General features: G+C 46.5%; 1 protein-coding gene across 2 annotated transcripts in view; it reads right to left on the bottom strand.

Moving 5' to 3' along the window:
- The window catches only part of enkur (enkurin, TRPC channel interacting protein), a 74921-nt gene extending 56355 nt beyond the window's left edge, over positions 1-18566 (bottom strand). Inside the window, exons 1-3 of one of the 2 annotated variants that reach the window (XM_072508451.1) lie at positions 18401-18566; positions 10201-10346; positions 7248-7468 (exon numbers count right to left, since the gene is read on the bottom strand). In XM_072508451.1, the coding sequence (XP_072364552.1) occupies positions 7248-7468; positions 10201-10346; positions 18401-18477 (444 nt within the window). In that variant the 5' untranslated portion in view covers positions 18478-18566. The remainder of the gene's footprint in view (positions 1-7247; positions 7469-10200; positions 10347-18400) is intronic. The other variant, XM_072508453.1, reaches the window with a different exon arrangement.
- Positions 18567-19979: the final 1413 nt, after the last annotated feature.

The raw sequence follows: 19979 nt of genomic DNA, 5'->3' as shown, positions 1-19979 counted from the left end.
AGGCCAGGTGTTCACTTCAGGGCTGGATTCGAAGACAGAGGGGTAGCAATTCTGATCAGTAAGGATGTAGCATTCGAGGCTGGGAGAATTGTGGCAGATAAGGGGGACAGGTATATAATAGTGAGTGGAAGGTGGGAGGGGGTCCGGGTGGTGTTTGTGAACATCTACGCTCCGAATTGGGATGATGTGGAATTTATGAGACGAATGCTCGGCAAAATCCCACACTTAGAGTCACACAACCTGATCATGGGGGGAGACTTTAACACAGTCATTGACACTGAGCTGGACCGGTCGAGGTCCAGGACAGGGAAGTGACCGGCAGTGGCTAAGGAATTGAAGGGTTTTATGGAGCAGATGGGGGAGGGGTGGTGGGGGTGGTGGTGGGGGGGTGGATCCCTGGAGGTTCGCTCGGCCAAGAGCGAAGGAGTTCTCTTTTTTCTCCCACGTTCCTAAGGTTTATTCCCGCATTGACTTCTTTGTCTTGAGCAGGGCGTTAATCCCAAAGGTGGCGGGGACAGAATACTCAGCAATCACAGTCTCGGACCATGCCCCGCACTGGGTGGACCTGCGGCATAGTGAGGAGAGAGGGCAGCGCCCACTCTGGAGACTGGATGTGGGGCTGCTGACGGACGAACAGGTTTGCGGGCGGATTAGCAGGAACATCCAGGATTACCTGGAAACAAACGATACGGGTGAGGTAGCAGCGGCAACGGTCTGGGAAGCTCTGAAGGCAGTTGTCAGAGGGGAGCTCATCTCAATTCGATCCCATAGGGAAAAGAGAGAAAGAGCGGAGAGGGAGAGACTGGTGGAGGAGATATTCCGAGTGGACAGGAGCTACGCGGAGGCCCCCGAGGTGGGGCTACTGAGGGAGCGGCGGAGTCTGCAGGCGGAGTTTGAACTGCTGACCACAGGGAAAGCGGTAGCACAGCTGAGGAAGGCAAGGGGGGCAGTCTATGAGTACAGGGAGAAAGCAAGTAGAATGCTGGCACACCAACTGCAAAAGAGGGAGGGGGCCAGGGAAATCGGGGGACTAAAGAATAAGGAGGGTAACATGGTCTTGGATCCAGTGGGGGTGAACGGAGTCTTTAAGGAGGTCTATAGTAAACTATACGAGTCGGAGCCCCCGACGGGAGCGGAAGGGTGAGGCAATGTTTGGACCAGTTGAGGTTTCCAAAGGTGGAAGAGGACCTGGTGGAGGGGCTGGGGGCCCCGAGTGAATTAGAGGAGATTGTCAAGGGTATAGAGGGCATGCAATCGGGTAAAGCCCCGGGGCCGGACGGTTACCAGGTAGAATTCTATAAGAAATTTTCGGAAATATTGAGCCCACTCCTGATGAGTGTCATAATATACACCAGTATGTTATGATGCAGACACACACACACTGATGGACATGCAGTGGGGCCAATCAGCATACACAACACCGCAGCCAATCACCAGTGAGAGCACATGCACTATAAAGACAGGGGACAGGAGAGTTCCCGCTCATTCTCGTAGCAGCCACTCGGAGCACAGAGCTCACAGCCTGCAACACAGACATTCACCATATGCTGAGTGCATCACCTGGTTAGGACTAGGCAAGGGTCAACAGTTAAAGCTGGTACTGCATTTACCCACAGTTCAAGTATGTTAATATAGTTAACCTTATAATAAAATAGAGTTGCACCACTTCAAGTGTTGGTGACCTGTTTGTGATCCAGAACACCCAACACATCAATGAGGACTTTCAATGAGGTTAGAGAGAAAGGAACCCTCCCCCCAATAATGTCACAGGCCTTGATCTCACTCATTCTTAAACAAGGGAAGGACGCGGAACATTGCGGTTCATACAGGCCGATTTCGCTTTTAAACGTGGATGCCAAATTTCTGGCTAAGATTCTGGCCACAAGAATTGAGGATTGCATCCCAGGGGTGATAGAGGAAGACCAGACTGGGTTTGTTAAAGGCAGACAACTCAATACCAATGTCCGGAGACTTTTGAATATTATGATGCCCTCAGAGGGAGGGGAGGCGGAGGTGGTAGCAGCGATGGACGCAGAGAAAGCCTTTGACCGGGTAGAGTGGGAGTACCTGTGGGAAATGCTGGGGAGGTTCGGGTTTGGTGAGGGCTTTATTGGCTGGGTGAAATTGCTGTACCAGGCACCTGTAGCAAGTGTATGTACAAACCGGCTGAGGTTGGGGTACTTCGAGCTTCACCGGGGAACGAGGCAGGGGTGTCCCCTCTCCCCGTTATTTGCCCTAGCTATAGAACCACTAGCTATAGCGCTGAGAGCCTCGAGGAACTGACAGGGACTGTTTCGGGGATGGGGGGGGGGGGTGGTGGAACATCGGGTCTCGCTATACGCGGATGATTTGCTCCTGTACATTTCGGACCCTGTGTAGGGGATGGGGGAGGTTCTGCGGATCCGGAGGGATTTTGGTAGTTTTTCAGGGTACAAACTGAACATGGGAAAGAGCGAGTTGTTTGCGATCCAGGCCAAGGGGCAGGAGGAGAGACTGAAAGAGCTGCCGCTCAGGATGGTAGAGAAAAGTTTTCGTTACCTGGGTATACTGGTGGCCAGGAAATGGGATGCCCGGTTGGTAGAGCAAATGGAAGGGGACTTTAAAAGGTGGGACATGCTCCCGCTGTCACTGGCAGGGAGGGTGCAGACCGTGAAAATGACTGTCCTCCCCAGATTTTTGTTTGTCTTTCAGTGCCTCCCCATCTTCATTCCGAAGGCCTTTTTTAAGCGGGTGAGTAGGATCATTTCAGGCTTTGTGTGGGCGAATAAGACCCCGCGAGTAAGGAGATCGCTGTCAGAACGCAGTCGGGGGGGGGGGGGGGGGGGGGGGGCTTGGCGCTGCCGAACTTTCGTAACTACCACTGGGCGGCCAATATAGCTATGATTAGGAAGAGGCCGATGGTGGTGGTGGTGGTGGGGGAGTGCGTGGGAGCAGCTGGAGGCGGCATCATGTAAAGGTACTAGTCTGGGAGCTTTGATAACGGCTCCTTTGCCGTTCTCGCCGACCCGTTGCTCCACAAGTCCGGTGTTGGTGGAGACACTGCGGATCTCGGGCCAGTGGAGGAGGTACGAGAAGGTGGAGGGAGCGTCGGTCTGGACCCCGATATGTAACAACAACAGGTTTGTCCCGGGTAGGATGGATGGTGGGTTCCAGAGCTGGCAGAGGGCAGGCATCAGAAGGATGGGAGGTCTGTTCATAGATGGAAGCTTTCCCAGTTTGAAGGCGCTAGAGGACAAATTTAATCTGCCGCCAGGAAACGCCTTTAAATATCTGCAAGTACGAGCCTTCCTGAAAAAACAGGTACTGGCCTTTCCGACGCTGCCGCCACTGAGGCTACAGGGCAGGGTGGTCTCCGGCACCTGGGTGGGGGAGGGGAGGGTGTCAGATATCTACCAGGAACTACAGGAGGTGGAGGAGACACAGGTGGAGGAGCTCAAGGGCAAGTGGGAGGAGGAGCTCGGTGAGGAGTTGGAAGCAGGTCTGTGGGCAGAGGTCCTGGGCAGGGTTAATTCCTCCTCATCAGGTGCCAGGCTCAGTCTAATTCAATTTAAGGTGGTTCACTGGGCACACATGACGGCAGCGAGAATGAGCAAGTTTTTTGGGGTAGAAGACAGTTGCATGAGGTGCAAGGGCAGCCCTGCAAACCATGTCCACATGTTTTGGGCATGCCCGGAGCTTAGAGAGTTCTGGCAAGGGTTCGCAAGGGCAATGCCCAAGGTGCTTAACACACGGGTGTTGCCGAGTCCAGAGATAGCGATCTTTGGAGTGTCAGAAGACCCGGGAGTTCAGGGGGCGAAAGAGGCCGACGTCTTGGCCTTTGCCTCCCTAGTAGCCCGGAGACGGATTTTATTAATGTGGAGGGACTCGAAGCCCCAGAGTGTAGAGACTAGGATTAACGACATGGCTGGGTTTCTCAGCCTCGAGAAAATAAAGTTTGCCTTAAGAGGGTCTATGCTAGGGTTCTTTTGAAATGAAAATTGCTTATTGTCACGAGTAGGCTTCAATGAAGTTACTGTGAAAAGCCCCTAGTCGCCACATTCTGGCACCTGTTCGGGGAGGCTGGTACGGAAATTGAAATGTGCTGCTGGCCTGCCTTGGTCTGCTTTAAAAGCCAGCGATTTAGCCCAGTGAGCTAAACCAGCCCCTGGACGTTTCAGCAGCCGTTTGTCGACTTTCTCAGGGAAAATTAAAATGTCAGCAGCAGCAGCAATCCGTTTGGGGGGGGGGGGGGGTAGTGCTTCATTGGGATGGTGTGGGACGGCTGAGTCGCGTGAGGTAATGTCTATTTAATTGTTATTGTATATTCTCTTTTTGCACTATGTTCACTCTAGTTTGTTTTGTTATTATTGTTACTACTGTTTTATTATGAAAAATTTTGCAAAACTTTAAAAAAAAGTTTTAGGTTTTGCAGGATACTTCCTCAGACTCAATGCTGCTGTTGTAGATAGCCACTGGAAGGTCCTTATGCTGGTTCCCATTTCTGTTACTCTTCACTTTTCTTGTAGATGGTACACACTACGACTGCGCGTTGGCGGTGGATTGAGTGAATGTTTGTGGAAGAGATAGCAATCAAGTGGGCTGCTTTGTCGTGGACTGTGTCAAACTTCAAGCTTCTGTTCACGTTGCACTTACCTCGGCAAGGGGAGAGCAGTCCATCACACGGCTGACTTAAATCTTGTAGATGGTGGACAGGCTTTGGGGAGTCAAGAGATGAGTTATTCATTGCAGGATTCCTAGCCTCTGACCTGCTTTTTCACCACAGTATTTAAATGGCTATTCCAGTTCAGTTTCTGGTCAATGGTAACCCCTAGGTTATTAATGGTGGGGAATTCAGTTATGGTAATGCCATTGAATTTCAAGGGGTGATGGTTGATTTTCTCTTATTGGAAATGATCATGAAATGAAATGAAATGAAAATTGCTTATTGTCACAAGTAGGCTTCAATTAAGTTACTGTGAAAAGCCCCTAGTCGCCACATTCCGGCCCCTGTTCGGGGAGGCTGTTACGGGAATTGAACCGTGCTGTTGGCCTGCCTTGGTCTGCTTTCAAAGCCAGCGATTTAGCCCTGTGCTAAACAGCCCCATTGCCTGATACTTGAATGTTACTTGCATGCCAAGCCTGGATATTATCCAGGTCTTCTTGCATTTGGATATGGACTACGTCAGTGGATAATGCTGAACATTGTGAAATCATCAGCAAACATACCCACTTCTGATCTTCTGATGGAAGGAAGGTCTGCCCAGGGGTGGGATGGAATTGGAGAGCGGCATGCCAATGCAAAATTCTGCACCCACTCCGGATAGGGCCAAGAAACCCAGCCCCAAGTATTAGATGAGCAGAAATGGTCTCCAAGTAATTTTTGGAATGTCAAACCCTTGGTCCTAGCTCCAAATTCTATTCATGAGCTACTGACTCCATCCCTCTTTATGGCAACAGTTTGAGATTAAACCAGATGGTTCACAAACTTGGAATCATATTTGACCCAGGATGAGCTTCGAATCACTAAGCCATCGTCAGTAAGACTGCCTATTTCCACCTCTGTAACGCCACTTGGCTCGGCCCTGCCAAGCCTCATCTATTACCAAATATCTCATTCATGAATTTTTCACCTCTAGACTTGACTATTCCGTCACATTCCTGACTGATTTTTTGCATTCAGCCCTCTTGAAACTGGAGGTCACACAAAACTGCGTTGCTCATGTCATTAGTCGTGCCAAGTACCATTCACCCAGCACCGTTATTCCCACTGATTTATATTAGCTCATAATGAAGCAGCTTCTTAATTTTCAAATTCTCATCCTTGTTTTCAGGTCCCGCAGTTGCCTTACTTCCGATCTCAATAATCTCTTAATGTCCTCCTCTAATTTCAGCCTCTTAAACTTTCCCAATTTTAATTGTTTCACCATTGATAGTTATGTCTTCACCTACCTGGGCCCTAAACACTGGAATTCCCTCCCTAAATCTCTCTGCCTCTCTGATATGCTCCTTAAAACTGGCCTATTTGACCAACCATTTAGCCGTCTGCTTCAGAGTTGCCTCACGTAGTTCGATGTCTAATTTTGCTTTGTAACACTTCTTTGAAGTGCCTTGGAACATTTTATTACTTTAAAGATGCTATACAAATTCAAGTTGTTGTTGTTGATATGCAATCCAACTCTTATGGGTACATTACTATTTTGATTCATTATTCAGTAGTCAGAATGAATAATATGCACTGATCTTTTGACGTCCCACAATTAGGATTATTTTAAAATTGTTAACTGTTCGTAAACATCACTGCTTTATGACACTTTTTGAGATGTAGTTATTTAACCTTGTGTCCTTATGTTATCGTTCCTAATGCTTACTCATAAGCAGTTCTGCTTTAAGTCCATACTATTGGAATTATATTCATTTACTCAAATATTTTATGGGATTATATTAGCAACCACAAACACTCTAATGGAAAACTCCTATTAGGTAACTTTCTTAAATGAATATCATATTTTATGCTAGAAAGTCAATTATATATTTGGCTGAAATCGATCAAAGTTTAGTGAAAAACTGATTTAAATCTTTTACAGCTATCACGGTGATAAATGAGCAGTGTTAAAAACACGGTATCAATACAATGCCAGTTCCTAGCATGTTATTTCTGAAAAATAATAACAGGTGCAGATGAGTGGGACATTTGAATATTTGGAAAAGAGACTATTTTCTTTCAAGGGACTGAAAATATTTGGTATAAGAAAGCCATGTATAACATTTCCTTTATCACGGGTGAAGAATTTAAAAGTTTTAAAAAAAATTTAGAGTACCCAATTCATTTTTTCCAATTCAGGGGTAATTTAGCATGGCCAATCCACCTAGCCTGCACATCTTTGAGTTGTGGGGGCAAAACCCATGCAAACACGGGGAGAATGTGCAAACTCCACACGGACAGTGACCCAGAGCAGGGATCGAACCTGGAACCTCGGTGCCGTGAGGCAACAGGGCTAACCCACTGCGCCACCGGGCTGCCAAGAATTTAAAAGTTGATAATAATAATCTTTATTATTGTTACAAGTAGGCTTACATTAACACTGCAATGAAGCAACTGTGAAAATCCCCTTGTCGCCACATTCCGGCGCCTTTTCGGGTACACAGAGGAAGAAGTCAGAACGTCCAATTCACCTAATAGCACATCTTTCGGGACTTATAATGAAAAGTTTATAAAAAGACAGCAAACATTTATTCCAATCCATTAATACACAAATGCTTATATCTACCTTTCTGTACAGGAGCGTTGGAAGAAGCCCTGATGGTTCCAATAACATTTTATTTCCTCTTCTCGTATCGACAAGGATGGGCACAGGTTTCTTGGGCACTAACATCTGAACATCGATTATATTAGCTTGAACAAAATTTTTCTTGGTCTGAAGTCCCATCATTGGCTTGTCGGATGGGATAGAGGTTGTTATTCCTTCTACAGGGACTTTGTAAGGTTTCCCTGTGGAATGAAACAGATTATGTTCCTGAGATGATGTAGATTGCAGATTTCTTTTGTGACCACCATCATTGTTCAGCAACGGCCCAGAAAAAGATGTGATATGATGGTTCCCCCATCCACTCACTGGCTGAGAATTGACACATCTCAGCTACCTGTGGAGCAATGAATAAATTTATATAAAATTCCTAATTGGCTCTCCAACAACTGGAGGCACTTCCTGATGCAGCATTAAGCAATGTAAAGGCCCGAGTCTATACTAAATTAGCTAATCTCAGCTATGGTGGTATTTGGAACTCTGCAATTGACCCCGTACATCCCTGGAATAGAGGGATTACAAATCAGTAAAAATCAGAAGTGTGGGGAAAAATCTTGATTCCATCAGTAATAGTAACTCACTAAAATTGCAGCAATAATTAACAGTAATACTAATAACACTCAGATTCTCCTCGTAATGAACAGTAGTAGAATAACCTACCAATAGGTTATACATAATTGGCAGTAATAAGTATAAATGCCCCAATATTCTATCTTTAACTAGTAGCAACTCTGGACAGAATCCTTCTGCACTGCATAAAGTATGAACTCAATTTCTGTGCAAATGTGACAGCTTTACGCAGGGGGTCGTCAGTCAGGCATTAAAACTAGTCAGTACAGACCAACCTGAACCAAACCAAGAGATTGCACAAAGGGCAGTGGCTAAAGTATTTGGAGTTCTTCTCACAGGACACAATGACCTAAACTTTGCTCACCTCCAGCCACTCCCTGAACTCAGACTGAATGAAGAGTTTCTGTAGAACGATAAGTAATACAGGACAGGTGGAAGTCTTTCAGTCCCAAGTGCTAATGCTTGCTGTTTTAATTCCTTTCCCTTTCAGAACCTTACATATTCCTCCTTTTCAAATATTTATTCCAATCCCTTTTAAATGTTATTCCAGACTATTTTGTCCACAATAAGTCTCCTGGTTTTGTTCACCTCTAGCGCCTCCTCCCTTGGTGCCATTTCCACTCACCAGAAGGCTGTTACTGCTCCTGGCTCTGCAGTAAATTGTTGATTTCCACACCCAACTCATTTCCCTTGTTGCTTTTCCCTTCCCTTCTGCCCAGCTTGTGCCCCAGCCCTCCTGCCCCTCAGTTTCCCTAACTCTAGTCTCCAGTGAGGTTCAATCCTGGCCCTGGGTCACTGTCCATGTGGAGTTTGCACATTCTCCCCGTGTTGCGTGGGTCTCACCCTCACAAACCCAAAGATGTGCAGGGTAGGTGGATTGGCCACATTAAATTGCCCCTTATTGGAAAAAGAAGAATTGGGTACATTAAATTTATTTTAAAAATTCTTGTCTCCAATGCCTCTAATCCAGTTTCCCTCTTTCTCAACTGAGCCCTATTATGGTCTCCAATTATCTCTCCATTCCCAAGGTCCTCTTTTTCCTCGCGTCCCCGACTCTAAGCCCAGTCCAGTCACTCTTGCCCCAACCCTCATCTCCTGACCGCCATTCTCCCTCTTTCTGTTCAACACCCCAATCCACCTGATCCCATCCTATTCCCACTTTCTTACCTGATTCCTCCTCCACTCTTTTAATGGCAAGCATTTGGACTAAGGTCACAATTCAGCCATGATCTTGCTGAATAGCAGGAAAGACTTGAGAGGCTAAATGACCTACACATGTTCCTATGTTCCTCTCATTTACCTCCATATCCACTCTTTCAGCATACCTCCATTTCCTATCTATCAACTTCAATCCTTGACATTTGTTCCAACTTTCCCCTCTCCACTTCACCAGCTCCCACACCCCAGTAGCCCTCTGTTCCTCGTCCCATTTCCTTCTCCCCTATCCCCGAAATCCATTTCGCAATTATTCTCTCCCCTTTTTCTATTTTTCATCCTTCTCCCAAAACTGATACTTACAATTCTCCTTCTCCCTTGTTGGCTCCTGAGCCTTTGTCCTTGACTCCAGAATCTAAATGTCACATGTTTAGGATCAGACTTTATTGTGATGCGTTACATGATAACAGCACGTGGAAAGGAAAATCAGCTTGGACATACAATGGGCTGTTTATGCAATAAGCCTCATCAAAATTGAAAGTTTCCTTCTCTCAGTCGAGGCCGATTAATGAAAAACAACCAGTTCAACAAAGCGCCGGATTGTAGACTGAGAACTGGCATTAGGGATGAATAATAAATGCTGCCTTAGCTGCATGATCATGAACGAAATAAAAACTCAATCAACCTTGGAGCCTGTGGACTAAATCCACATTCATGTACTCTCAAAAGGAGTGCATCATAGGTATGGTCTTTCATGTTCCAACCAGTAATATGAATAGGTGACAGTCATATGCTGTGGATTAGCTTCTGAAACCACCCCCAACATTCAGTATAGCACCTCCAAGATGCCTCCAATTCAAAATGTATTGTACCTTTTGAAAGAAAAACTGAAGTATGTAGAGTGTTAGACGTTTAGCTGCTGTTGTATAAAGAGTCAAAAGGTTCTGCTCCTTTTCACCAACACCTTTATTTCACTTCAACAGACTCTGCACAAAACTCGAACATCACATCACCTGACACAAAGGCCACCTGAAGCCCCTTTACATATCAGTGTCAGTTATTGGATACTTAACATAAATGAGACAACTAATTGGAATGTCTCTTAACCCATTACTTAACATAGAGGTATGTGTTGAATGTCACACAGACAACTGAAACATTTATTTTAGTTTCTACAGTTGCAGAGGCTTACTTTCTGGAAGCTTTGGTTCCTTGGAATGCTTCAATAGATGATGTTTTGGGCAAGGAGGTTCAACTTTGGGTAACCCCATTGTTTTATGTGCTGACTTCTTCCTATCCCAGTCTTTTTGTACAATCTTCCGTTGCAATGAATGATACCTGACAAAGAAAATCAAAAACTTTCCAAATATTTTTGAGCATTTTCACATGAACAAAGCAACTGGTTGTTTTTTTCGTTAAGTACAAAAAACATGGGCGCAATTTACCAGCCGTGTCCTGCTGGCATGGGAACAGGTGGATTGGCCATGTTAAATTGCCCTTAGTGTCTAAAAAGGTTAGATTGGGTTGCTGGGTTATGGGGATGGGGTGGAGGTGTGGGCTTAGGTAGGGTGCTCTTTCCAAGGGCCGGTGTGGACTTGATGGGCCGAATGGCCCCCTTGTGCACTGTTGATTCTATGGGGACATGGCTGGTGATTCCAACGGTCATTACCTTCGTGGCATATAACGAGGTGTGATCTAGATCCCGCCCACAATGGGATCTAATGGCCTTGCTGAGACCACCCCAGCTGGGCGCCATTCAGAACTGCTCAACACAAACGGGGACCAGGAGAAACGACTCTTTGGGATATCACCCAGGTAATTGGAGGCCTCCTAATGGTCGGCCTTTGGTCAGGCTGGCGCCCTGGCACATAGAACATAGAACATTACAGTGCAGTACAGGCCCTTCGGCCCTCGATGTTGCGCCGACCTGTGAAACCACTCTAAAGCCCATCTACACTATTCCCTTATCGTCCATAGATCTATCCAATGACCATTTGAATGCCCTTAGTGTTGGCGAGTCCACTACTGTTGCAGGCAGGGCATTCCACTTCCTTACTACTCTCTGAGTAAAGAACCTACCTCTGACATCTGTCTTATATCTATCTCCCCTCAATTTAAAGCTATGTCCCCTCGTGCTAGACATCACCATCCAAGGAAAAAGGCTCTCACTGTCCGCCCTATCCAATCCTCTGATCATCTTGTATGCCTCAATTAAGTCACCTCTTAACCTTCTTCTCTCTAACGAAAACAGCCTCAAGTCCCTCAGCCTTTCCTCATAAGATCTTCACTCCATACCAGGCAACATTCTGGTAAATCCCCTCTGTACCCTTTCCAATGCTTCCGCATCTTATAATGCGGCGACCAAAATTGCACGCAATATTCCAAATGCGGCCGCACCAGAGTTTTGTACAGCTGCAACATGCTGGCACTGCTGGCACCACCCAAGCACATTGGCACTGCCAGTCTGGCACTCTGGCAGTGCCATCCTGGGTGCCCAGGTGACACTGCTAAGCTGGCAGGGGAACTGCCAATGTGCCAGGCTGGCATTTTGCCTGCGCCGGGGATCAACCAGGTTGACAACCCTTTGATTCCTGCCCAGAACGGATTCTGTTTTTTTTTAGTTAAATTGTACCCTATTTGTTTTTATTTTGAAAAGAGTAAAACCGAATTCATACGTAGAACTATTAATTTCAATCCAAGGTTCTTGAAATTCAAAGATAGAATGCTGCAGTGAAAGAAACAAAGTTATGTTTAAATTGTACAATACTTTCTATTGGACTGCTTTATACAGAAGTTCATTATGTGATCCTAGTAAAAAGATTGGTTAACAAATTGCCATGCAACTTTCAAAACACCTACCTTTAAATTTCTGCTCTTTTGCTGCTATCACATACATATTTTCTTGCTAATTGTCCTGATGCAGACCTCCCATCCCCACCCCCTGTCAAATCTGTACCATGATTTCCTCATATAAATCTTTCTATATTGGATGCCCAAAGGATGGATGTTAGGCGGATCAGGCTGCATCAGAAGCATGTCGCTTCCACCTTTCAGAGGGCACATATCTGTATGTACAGTTCCAATTGCACAAACCTCTAGTTGTCACAGAAGCAGTGCCTGCAGAGTCCTCAATGCACAAGGGTGCAATGAAAGATTTGTGTAGAATGCATCATTTACCCCACTGATGTCATTAGGAATGGCGTCATGCAATTCAGCATTGTGCAGCAAAGGTATAGGTGGAAAGGGCAAAGTTGATGGTGTTGTCTCTCAGGACTCTAACATGTCCAGACACCTTGACTGTCAAAGTTCCAGCAGCATTTCAATTTTGTGTTTTATGCTCACCCAAGCTAACCATTGTGGGAAATCCCCTCCATTCATTCTCTACTGCCTTTCTCTCTCCTTCCTGCTTCCTTTTGCAAAATCACAAAAAGTTAGTATGTGCATGCATCATGTATTCAGCAAAACTAATAGAATGTAACAGAAACACAGAGCCCAATTTTCCTGGCAAAGCCTATAGCGGGCAGGAAAAGCAGCACTGAAGCTGCGAACAGCAATGGCAGCTTTCTCCGCCATATAGTCCCACCACTGAAGAATGAAAAGCATAAAGGGGCAAGTCTCACAACATAACGCTGGTGGGGCAGCTTCTGATCCACCTGCCCTGCCAGCAACTTAATCCCTCCAAGATCGGGTTGCCACTTTTAAAGGCCACCCTCGCACAAAGGATTTCTCCTGTAGCCCCCCCCCCCCCCCACTGGCACTACCCCCTGGCACTGCCCAGGCATGACCCTCTCGTCATAGGTTCTCTCTCATTTTTCTAAATTCCAGTGAATACAGAACCAGTCAACCCAACCTCTCAAACGACAATCCTGCAATCCCAGAATCAGTCTGGTGAACCTTCGCTGCACTCCCTTCATGGCAAGTTTATCCTTTCTCACACAATGCTCCAGGTGTGGTCTCACCAAGGCCCTGTACAGCTTTACTGAGACATCCTTGCTCCTGTACACAAGTCCCTTTGCAATGAAGGCCAATGTACCATTTGCCTTCTTAACTGCTTGCTGTATCTGCATGCTTGCTTTAAGTCACTGGTGTACTTGGACACCCAGATCGCTTTGTATGTCAATCTTTCCCAATCTATCACCATTTAAATAATACTCTGCCATTCTGTTTCTCCATCCAAAGTGGATAACTGCACATTTATCCACATTATACTGAATCTGCCATGCATTTGCCCCCTCACTTAACTTGTCAAAATCATCCTGAAGCTACTTAAAATCTTCCACACCACCCACATTCTACCATGTTGCGTGTTGTCAGTAAACTTGGAAGTATTACTTTAAGTTCCCTCTTCTAAATCATCGATGTATATTGTGAATAGCTAGGTCTAACCACTGATCCCTGCCACTTCAAAGAGACCGATTTATTCCTACTCTGTTTCCTGTCTACTAACCAATTCTCAATCAATATATTATCCCCAAGCCCATTGTTTATTACAGGGGGAATTGAATACAAGAGTAGGGAGGTTGTACTTCAGTTATACAGGACATTGGTGAGGCCACATCTGGAATATTGTGTAAGTATTGGTCTCCTTTAAGGAAAGATGAAAATGCATTGGAAGCAGTTCAGAGAATGTTTACAAGCTAATAACTGGAATGGACGTGTTGTCTAAAGCGAAAAGGCTAGACAGGCCAGGCTGTCCAAAGTCAAGAGATGACAAGATTGAAATGTATTAGATCCTGGGGAGATTTGACAGGGTGGATGTGGAAAGAACGCTTCCTCTTGTAGGAGAATCTAGAACTAGGAGTCACTGTTTAAAAAAAAAGAGATGAGGAAAATATTTTCTCTGAGTGTTGCCCCACTCTGGAATTCTCTTCAACAAAAGGTGATTGAGGCAGACTCTTTGAATATCTTTCAAGGAAGAAATTGATCATTCTTGATAAGCAAGGGGGTGAAAGGTTATTCGTGTTATGTTTGGTCCTTTATACTTCACAAAGGAATTCACCAAACACTTTGACTTGTCCAAACCAGAATCTTTAATTGAGTTTTGTGTGGCAAGATAGCAATCTGATACGGAGCACATTATCATGGAGTCTGCTAACTACGCCTCTGGAACTTGCACCTAGCACTGACCATTCACATGTACATCTTATTACCCTCTCAATCTTCTTCTCTAGATGGGCAGGTGTGTCTCTCTTTATATCAGAGTCATAGATCACATGACCTTGGTCTAGAGACCGCATGGTGTGCCTGTACTGCCACCTGCTGGTTGGAGGTCACACACCATCCAACTATGTTATAGCCCATAGGCTTATCACCAATCCCCTTTCCTCACAAAACATTGAGATAATTTCTTACAGGTAACATTAAACATTACACTTTATACATTTGTTACATGTAGCTGGTACAGGGTGCAAGTTTTACTAAAGTGTCCATTTCCTTTGTGTAGATCTCATTCTTTCGAGGTATTGTCCACCTCGTCAGAGCCTGATTTGCTTACCGGCATCTTGTTTCTCTTGCGCTTCGCCCTGTGTCTTTGAAAGGCCTATGCCCAAGATTGCTATATTTGTGTTACCAGTCGCTTTCTCTTCCGTTTTCTTGCATGCTGTTGCTTGCTACTTGCGATTGCTTTCATTGCTGGGTGGCTAGTGACGTGAGGTGGTTCTCCCAGTCTTCTCTTTCATCTTTTAATTTTTTGGACACGGTGAAGTATTTTGCAGGTGTCTATTAGTCTTGGTTGTTTTCTTTGTAGCAGCCTCTGGTGTGGCACTGACTGTCGTTGTGGGTGAGTTGTGTGCAGAGATTTAGGCATCGCATCATCTCTGGGTAGTTAGGGTTGGGCGGCCTCACCGACGTGTTGGATCATCTTGGTTTCTAGTGCCGGCATGAAGGATGAAACTGGGGTTGCGGTTTCACCTCTTCTTGGCGTGCTGGAGCATCGGTGACTTGCTCGTCATCACTACAGAGGACTATAGTTTCTGGCTGAGCTGATACAAGCACTGGGTCTTCCTGAGCAAACTTGCAAATGTGTGAGTGGTCCTGAGCTGCATAATGAGATAGTCATTAGGTCGTCCTCTAAGTCACTGTAAGAGTTGCCTACTATTGCAATTTCCACATCGCTGTAATCAGCATCTTCATCTATGTCCTCCCATTCATCATCGGTGTCGACGACTGCTCGAGAGTAAGTTTCAAGGTTTGTAACGGGTCACCACATACTGCCGAGGCCAGTTTTCCAAGATTGGGATTACTTCTTGCATTTCTGGCTCAATCAATAGCTGATCTTCGGTGGTATCAGCAGCTTCAATTTCTACATGTGCCATCCCCAAACTCCCACTCTCCAGAGTCCAGCGCGGTCTGGGCGTCCCCCATGACCACCTCGTCATTGCTTGCAGTCCACCGTAGCCGTACCGCTGGAGCCTCATCGGTGCTGCTGGAGAAGAGATGTGCAAGTAGCTCATAGTGTTTGTCATCCATCTCACATTCCATGTCACCACTTTCTGCATCATCGTCAATAACGTCAAGCAGATGTTCACAGTAATCGGCCTCGGATTCAGCATCCTCAGTCTTTTTGCCTGAAAAATATAACTTTGCATACGGAATTGATCAGCCTTTTGTTTGGCCGCCAAAGCTTGGCTTAAAATTCCACCCTGTGGAATTTCAGTGGGACTGAAGAAATTGAAGAATGAATCATTTGATGTGGTTCTTGTCGCTGTTCTTGGAAAGTTGCGACCCCTGTACTTTTTTCGAATTGTTCTTGCTGTTACATTTTTGCCCTCCCTGCAGTCGATTGTGCAGCCTGTGCAACCGATGATTTGTGGTTCAGCAAAGAACGTCTTCAGCGGCCGTTAGTCCAACTGATACTTTAGTGATCACCTCATTTGTGAAATACTCATTAGGGCCGAATGTAAACTCCAGATTGAAGCTCCACGGCTTTCCATTCTCTGTCCGTTTAGCACTCACAACTTGCGGATGCTTTAATACGGGTTCATCATGTTCTCGTATCATGCCATTGAGCCTGTGCATGTTCGTCAAGACTGTTAACCAGAATTGCGGAATGCTCACCGGCAGTTCCGTCCCCTTGTCTGGTTTGTCGTCCTCCATTAGGATTTCTTCTAAATTCTCATACACCCTGCACACCGTAATGCTATCTTCCAGGATATTTAGCCGCTCGACTAAATTCAAGGATTCACACAATTTTATCCTAAGTACTGAGTCCACATCCATGTCTACAATGTGAAAGAGCACAGTGTGCTTCAAGCCTGCCATTGAGTGCACTAGTTCGCAAACATCAAAGGTCTCCAGAGTTCTTGTTTCAAAGTCTATCATCAGCCCTTACTGATCAGCAAAGTCCTGCTACACATTTAGTTTTTGCAAAGCACGTCGACTCGCGAGATTGGCTGTCGCTTTAGGTCACAACTGTCATGCGAGTGTCCCTTTAAGAAAAGTGTGTTTTATCAAATGGCTGCATTGATGTCACTGTGTGGGCGGAGCTGGGCTGTGATTCTGTCTTTTACTTTCGTTTTGAGCTGGAAACTGCTTTGTGGTTCTGAGTTTTTTGGTTTCGTTTTTCAGTTGGGGAGCTGCATTCAAACCAAGGTGGTGTATTTTGGTCTCTCTCTCTGCATGCTAAAGAATGTCTCCAGACCACTTGATAACTTCAAATACCTATTTTCTGTAAGGAATTCAAACCTCCTGTTTTTGGTAGAAAAAGGCTGTTTGGTTTATGGATGTTGTTAGGAAAGTTATTAAGGGTTGAATGGGCAAGATGAGGTAAAGAATGGGCTGGTTTAGCACAGGGCTAAATCACTGGCTTTGAAAGCAGACCAAGGCAGGCCAGCAGCACGGTTCAATTCCCGTACCAGCCTCCCCGAACAGGCGCCGGAATGTGGCGATGAAGGGCTTTTCACAGTAACTTCATTTGAAGCCTACTTGTGACAATAAGCGATTTTCATTTCATTACGCCTGTTCCACATTTGTGTGAACCAGTATGAAACAGAAGACTGCCGAGGTCTCCCAGGCGCAGCCGTTAAGTCCCAGGTGCCAGCTGAATCTGGTGCCCGGGTATTTAAATATGCTGCTAGACTCATTTAAATATGCCTAGCGAGGGCGAGATCTGGATTGCGGCGGGTGACTTGTTTGGCACGGTGCGGAGCAAGATTTGGGGGTCTCATGCGATTCATCTGTTGTACTCGGGTCCACACCGGGCACAATGGGGTCGCTGAATCGTGCCCATTGTCTCCCTGTTCTTTTCACCAAAGTCTGCACAACAGCTCTTCCAACTTTCACCTTAGGCACCAAATATTAGTGAGGGTGAGTGAGTGGAGAGGAAGGGGTGCAGCAAGGAGGCAGAGTATAGGTGGAGGGGCTGAAATAAAAGAAACATATGAATGAGGAGCAGGAGTCAGCCACTCGGCCCCCCCCCCCGAGCCTGCTCCACTATTCAATATGATCATGGCTGATCTATCGTTTACCTCAACTTCACATTCCTGCTTACCCCAATTGTGGTGATACGCCTATGGGCTATATGATAGTTGGGTGTGTGCAGCTCCAACCAGCAGGTGGTGGGACAGACAAACCATGCGGTCTCTGGACCAAGGTCATGTGACTTGTGACTCGGATGTAAAGGGTTGAGCGGGTCATAAGACATACATGTGAATGGTCAGTGCGAGATGCAATTTCCTGAGTAGTAGTTAGCAGACTCCATGATAACGTGCACTGCTTCAGATTGCTACTTTATCACATGAGACTCAATAAAAGATTCTGGTTTGGACAAGTCAAAGTGTTTGGTGAGTTCCTTCATCAAGTACAAAGGACCAAACACAACATGGTACCACGAGTGCTGAAGATTTAAAGATAACGTTCGGCCTTGCTCCCATCCCTTGCCGCCTCCCCCTCCCCCCCCCATCCCTTCCCCCCCCTCCCCATCCCATGACCCCCCATCCCAATCCCTTGCTCCCCTCCCCATCCCTTCCTCCCCATCCCTTGCACCCCATCCCTTGACCCCCCTCCCCATCTATTGCCTCCCCTCCCCATCCCTTGTCCACCTCCCCATCCATTGCCACCTCTCCCGATCCCTTGCCTCCCCACCCCATCCCTTGCCTCCCCACCCCATCCCTTGCCTCCCCACCCCATCCCATGCCTCCCCTCCCCATCCGTGGCCAACCCCATCACTTGCCCCCCCCACCCTTGCCCCCCCCACCCTTGCCCCCCCCACCCATCACATGCCCCCCACCCTTGCCCCCCTGCCACCCCCACCCTTGCCCCCCTCCCCATCACATGCCCCATCCCTTGCCACCCCTTGCCTCCCCCCCATACCCTTTGCCCCCCTATCCCTTGCCCCCCCCCTTATTCGCCATCCCTTTCTTCCCCCCCATTCTCGGGGCCGGCCCGACACTCACTTGAGTGGGTTACGAGGCGGCGGCTCCGGCCGGGGGAGCAGGTTGTAGATGCACTCGCTCGGGGCATCTTCTTCCATGGCAGCTCAGCTGAAGTGTTTGAATACAGTGGAATGACCGAGCCGGGGAGCCGCGTTACCATAGCGATCGTTACCAACAACAAGCTGGGTGCCGGGAAACGTGACTTCCGCCCTGATGTCCTGGCCTGTGATTGGTTAAAGCATTAAATCACCCTCACCCATCCCGGTCCCGTTTGAAATTGAGGGTCTGCGCGAGAGAATAACAGAAATAGAGAGAAAGAGGGAATAGAGAGAATGGAGAGATCGAGAGAATGGAGTGAGAGAGAATTGAGAGATAGAGCGAATGGAGAGTTAGAGAGATAGAGAGAATAGATAGATAGAGAGATTGGAGAGATAGAGAGAATGGAGTGAGATAGGAGATAGAGAGAATGTAAGATTGAGAGAATGAAGTGAGAGAGAATAGAGAGATTGAGAGAATGGAGTGAGAGAGGAGATAGAGAGAATGTAAGATTGAGAGAATGGAGTGAGAGAGAGAATAGCGAGATAGGGAGAATGGAGTGAGAGAGACAATAGAGAGACAGAGAGAGAGAATAGAGAGATAGAGAGAATGGAGTGAGAGAGAGAATGGAGTGAGAATAGAGAGATAGAGAGAATGGAGTGAGAAAGACGATAGATAGAGAGAATGGAGTGAGAGAGACGATAGAGAGATAGAATGGAGTGAGAGAGAGGATAGAGAGAATGGAGTGAGAGAGATGATAGAGAGATCGTGAGATAGAGAAGATAGAGAGATTTGGAGAATGGAGTGATAGAGAGAATGGAGTAATAGAGAGAATGGAGTGAGAGAGAGAATGGAGTGATAGAGAAAATGGAATGAGAGAATGGAGTGAGAGAGAATGGAGTCTTGGAGAGGATGGAGAGAGAGAGAATGGAGAGAGAGAGAGAGAAAATAGAGATAGAATTGGGCCTCTGTGCCGATGAATGGCAGATGGAGTTCAATTTGGATGAATGTGAGGTGATGCATTTTGGAAGATCAAATCAAGGCAGGGTCTATTCAGTTAATACAAAGAACAAAGAACAAAGAAATGTACAGCACAGGAACAGGCCCTTCGGCCCTCCAAGCCCGCGCCGACCATACTGCCCGACTAAACTACAATCTTCTACACTTCCTGGGTCCGTATCCTTCTATTCCCATCCTATTCATATATTTGTCAAGATGCCCCTTAAATGTCCCTATCGTCCCTGCTTCCACTACCTCCTCCGGTAGCGAGTTCCAGGCACCCACTACCCTCTGCGTAAAAAACTTGCCTCGTACATCTACTCGAAACCTTGCCCCTCTCACCTTAAACCTATGCCCCCTAGTAATTGACCCCTCTACCCTGGGGAAAAGCCTCTGACTATCCACTCTGTCTATGCCCCTCATAATTTTGTAGACCTCTATCAGGTCGCCCCTCAACCTCCTTCGTTCCAGAGAGAACAAACCGAGTTTATTCAATCGCTCCTCATAGCTTATGCCCTCCATACCAGGCAACATTCTGGTAAATCTCTTCTGCACCCTCTCTAAA

Source organism: Scyliorhinus torazame, chromosome 6 (genome assembly GCF_047496885.1).
Source record: "Scyliorhinus torazame isolate Kashiwa2021f chromosome 6, sScyTor2.1, whole genome shotgun sequence".
In the NCBI taxonomy this organism is placed as follows: Eukaryota; Metazoa; Chordata; class Chondrichthyes; order Carcharhiniformes; family Scyliorhinidae; genus Scyliorhinus; species Scyliorhinus torazame.
This window is presented reverse-complemented; position numbering and strand designations above follow the sequence as displayed.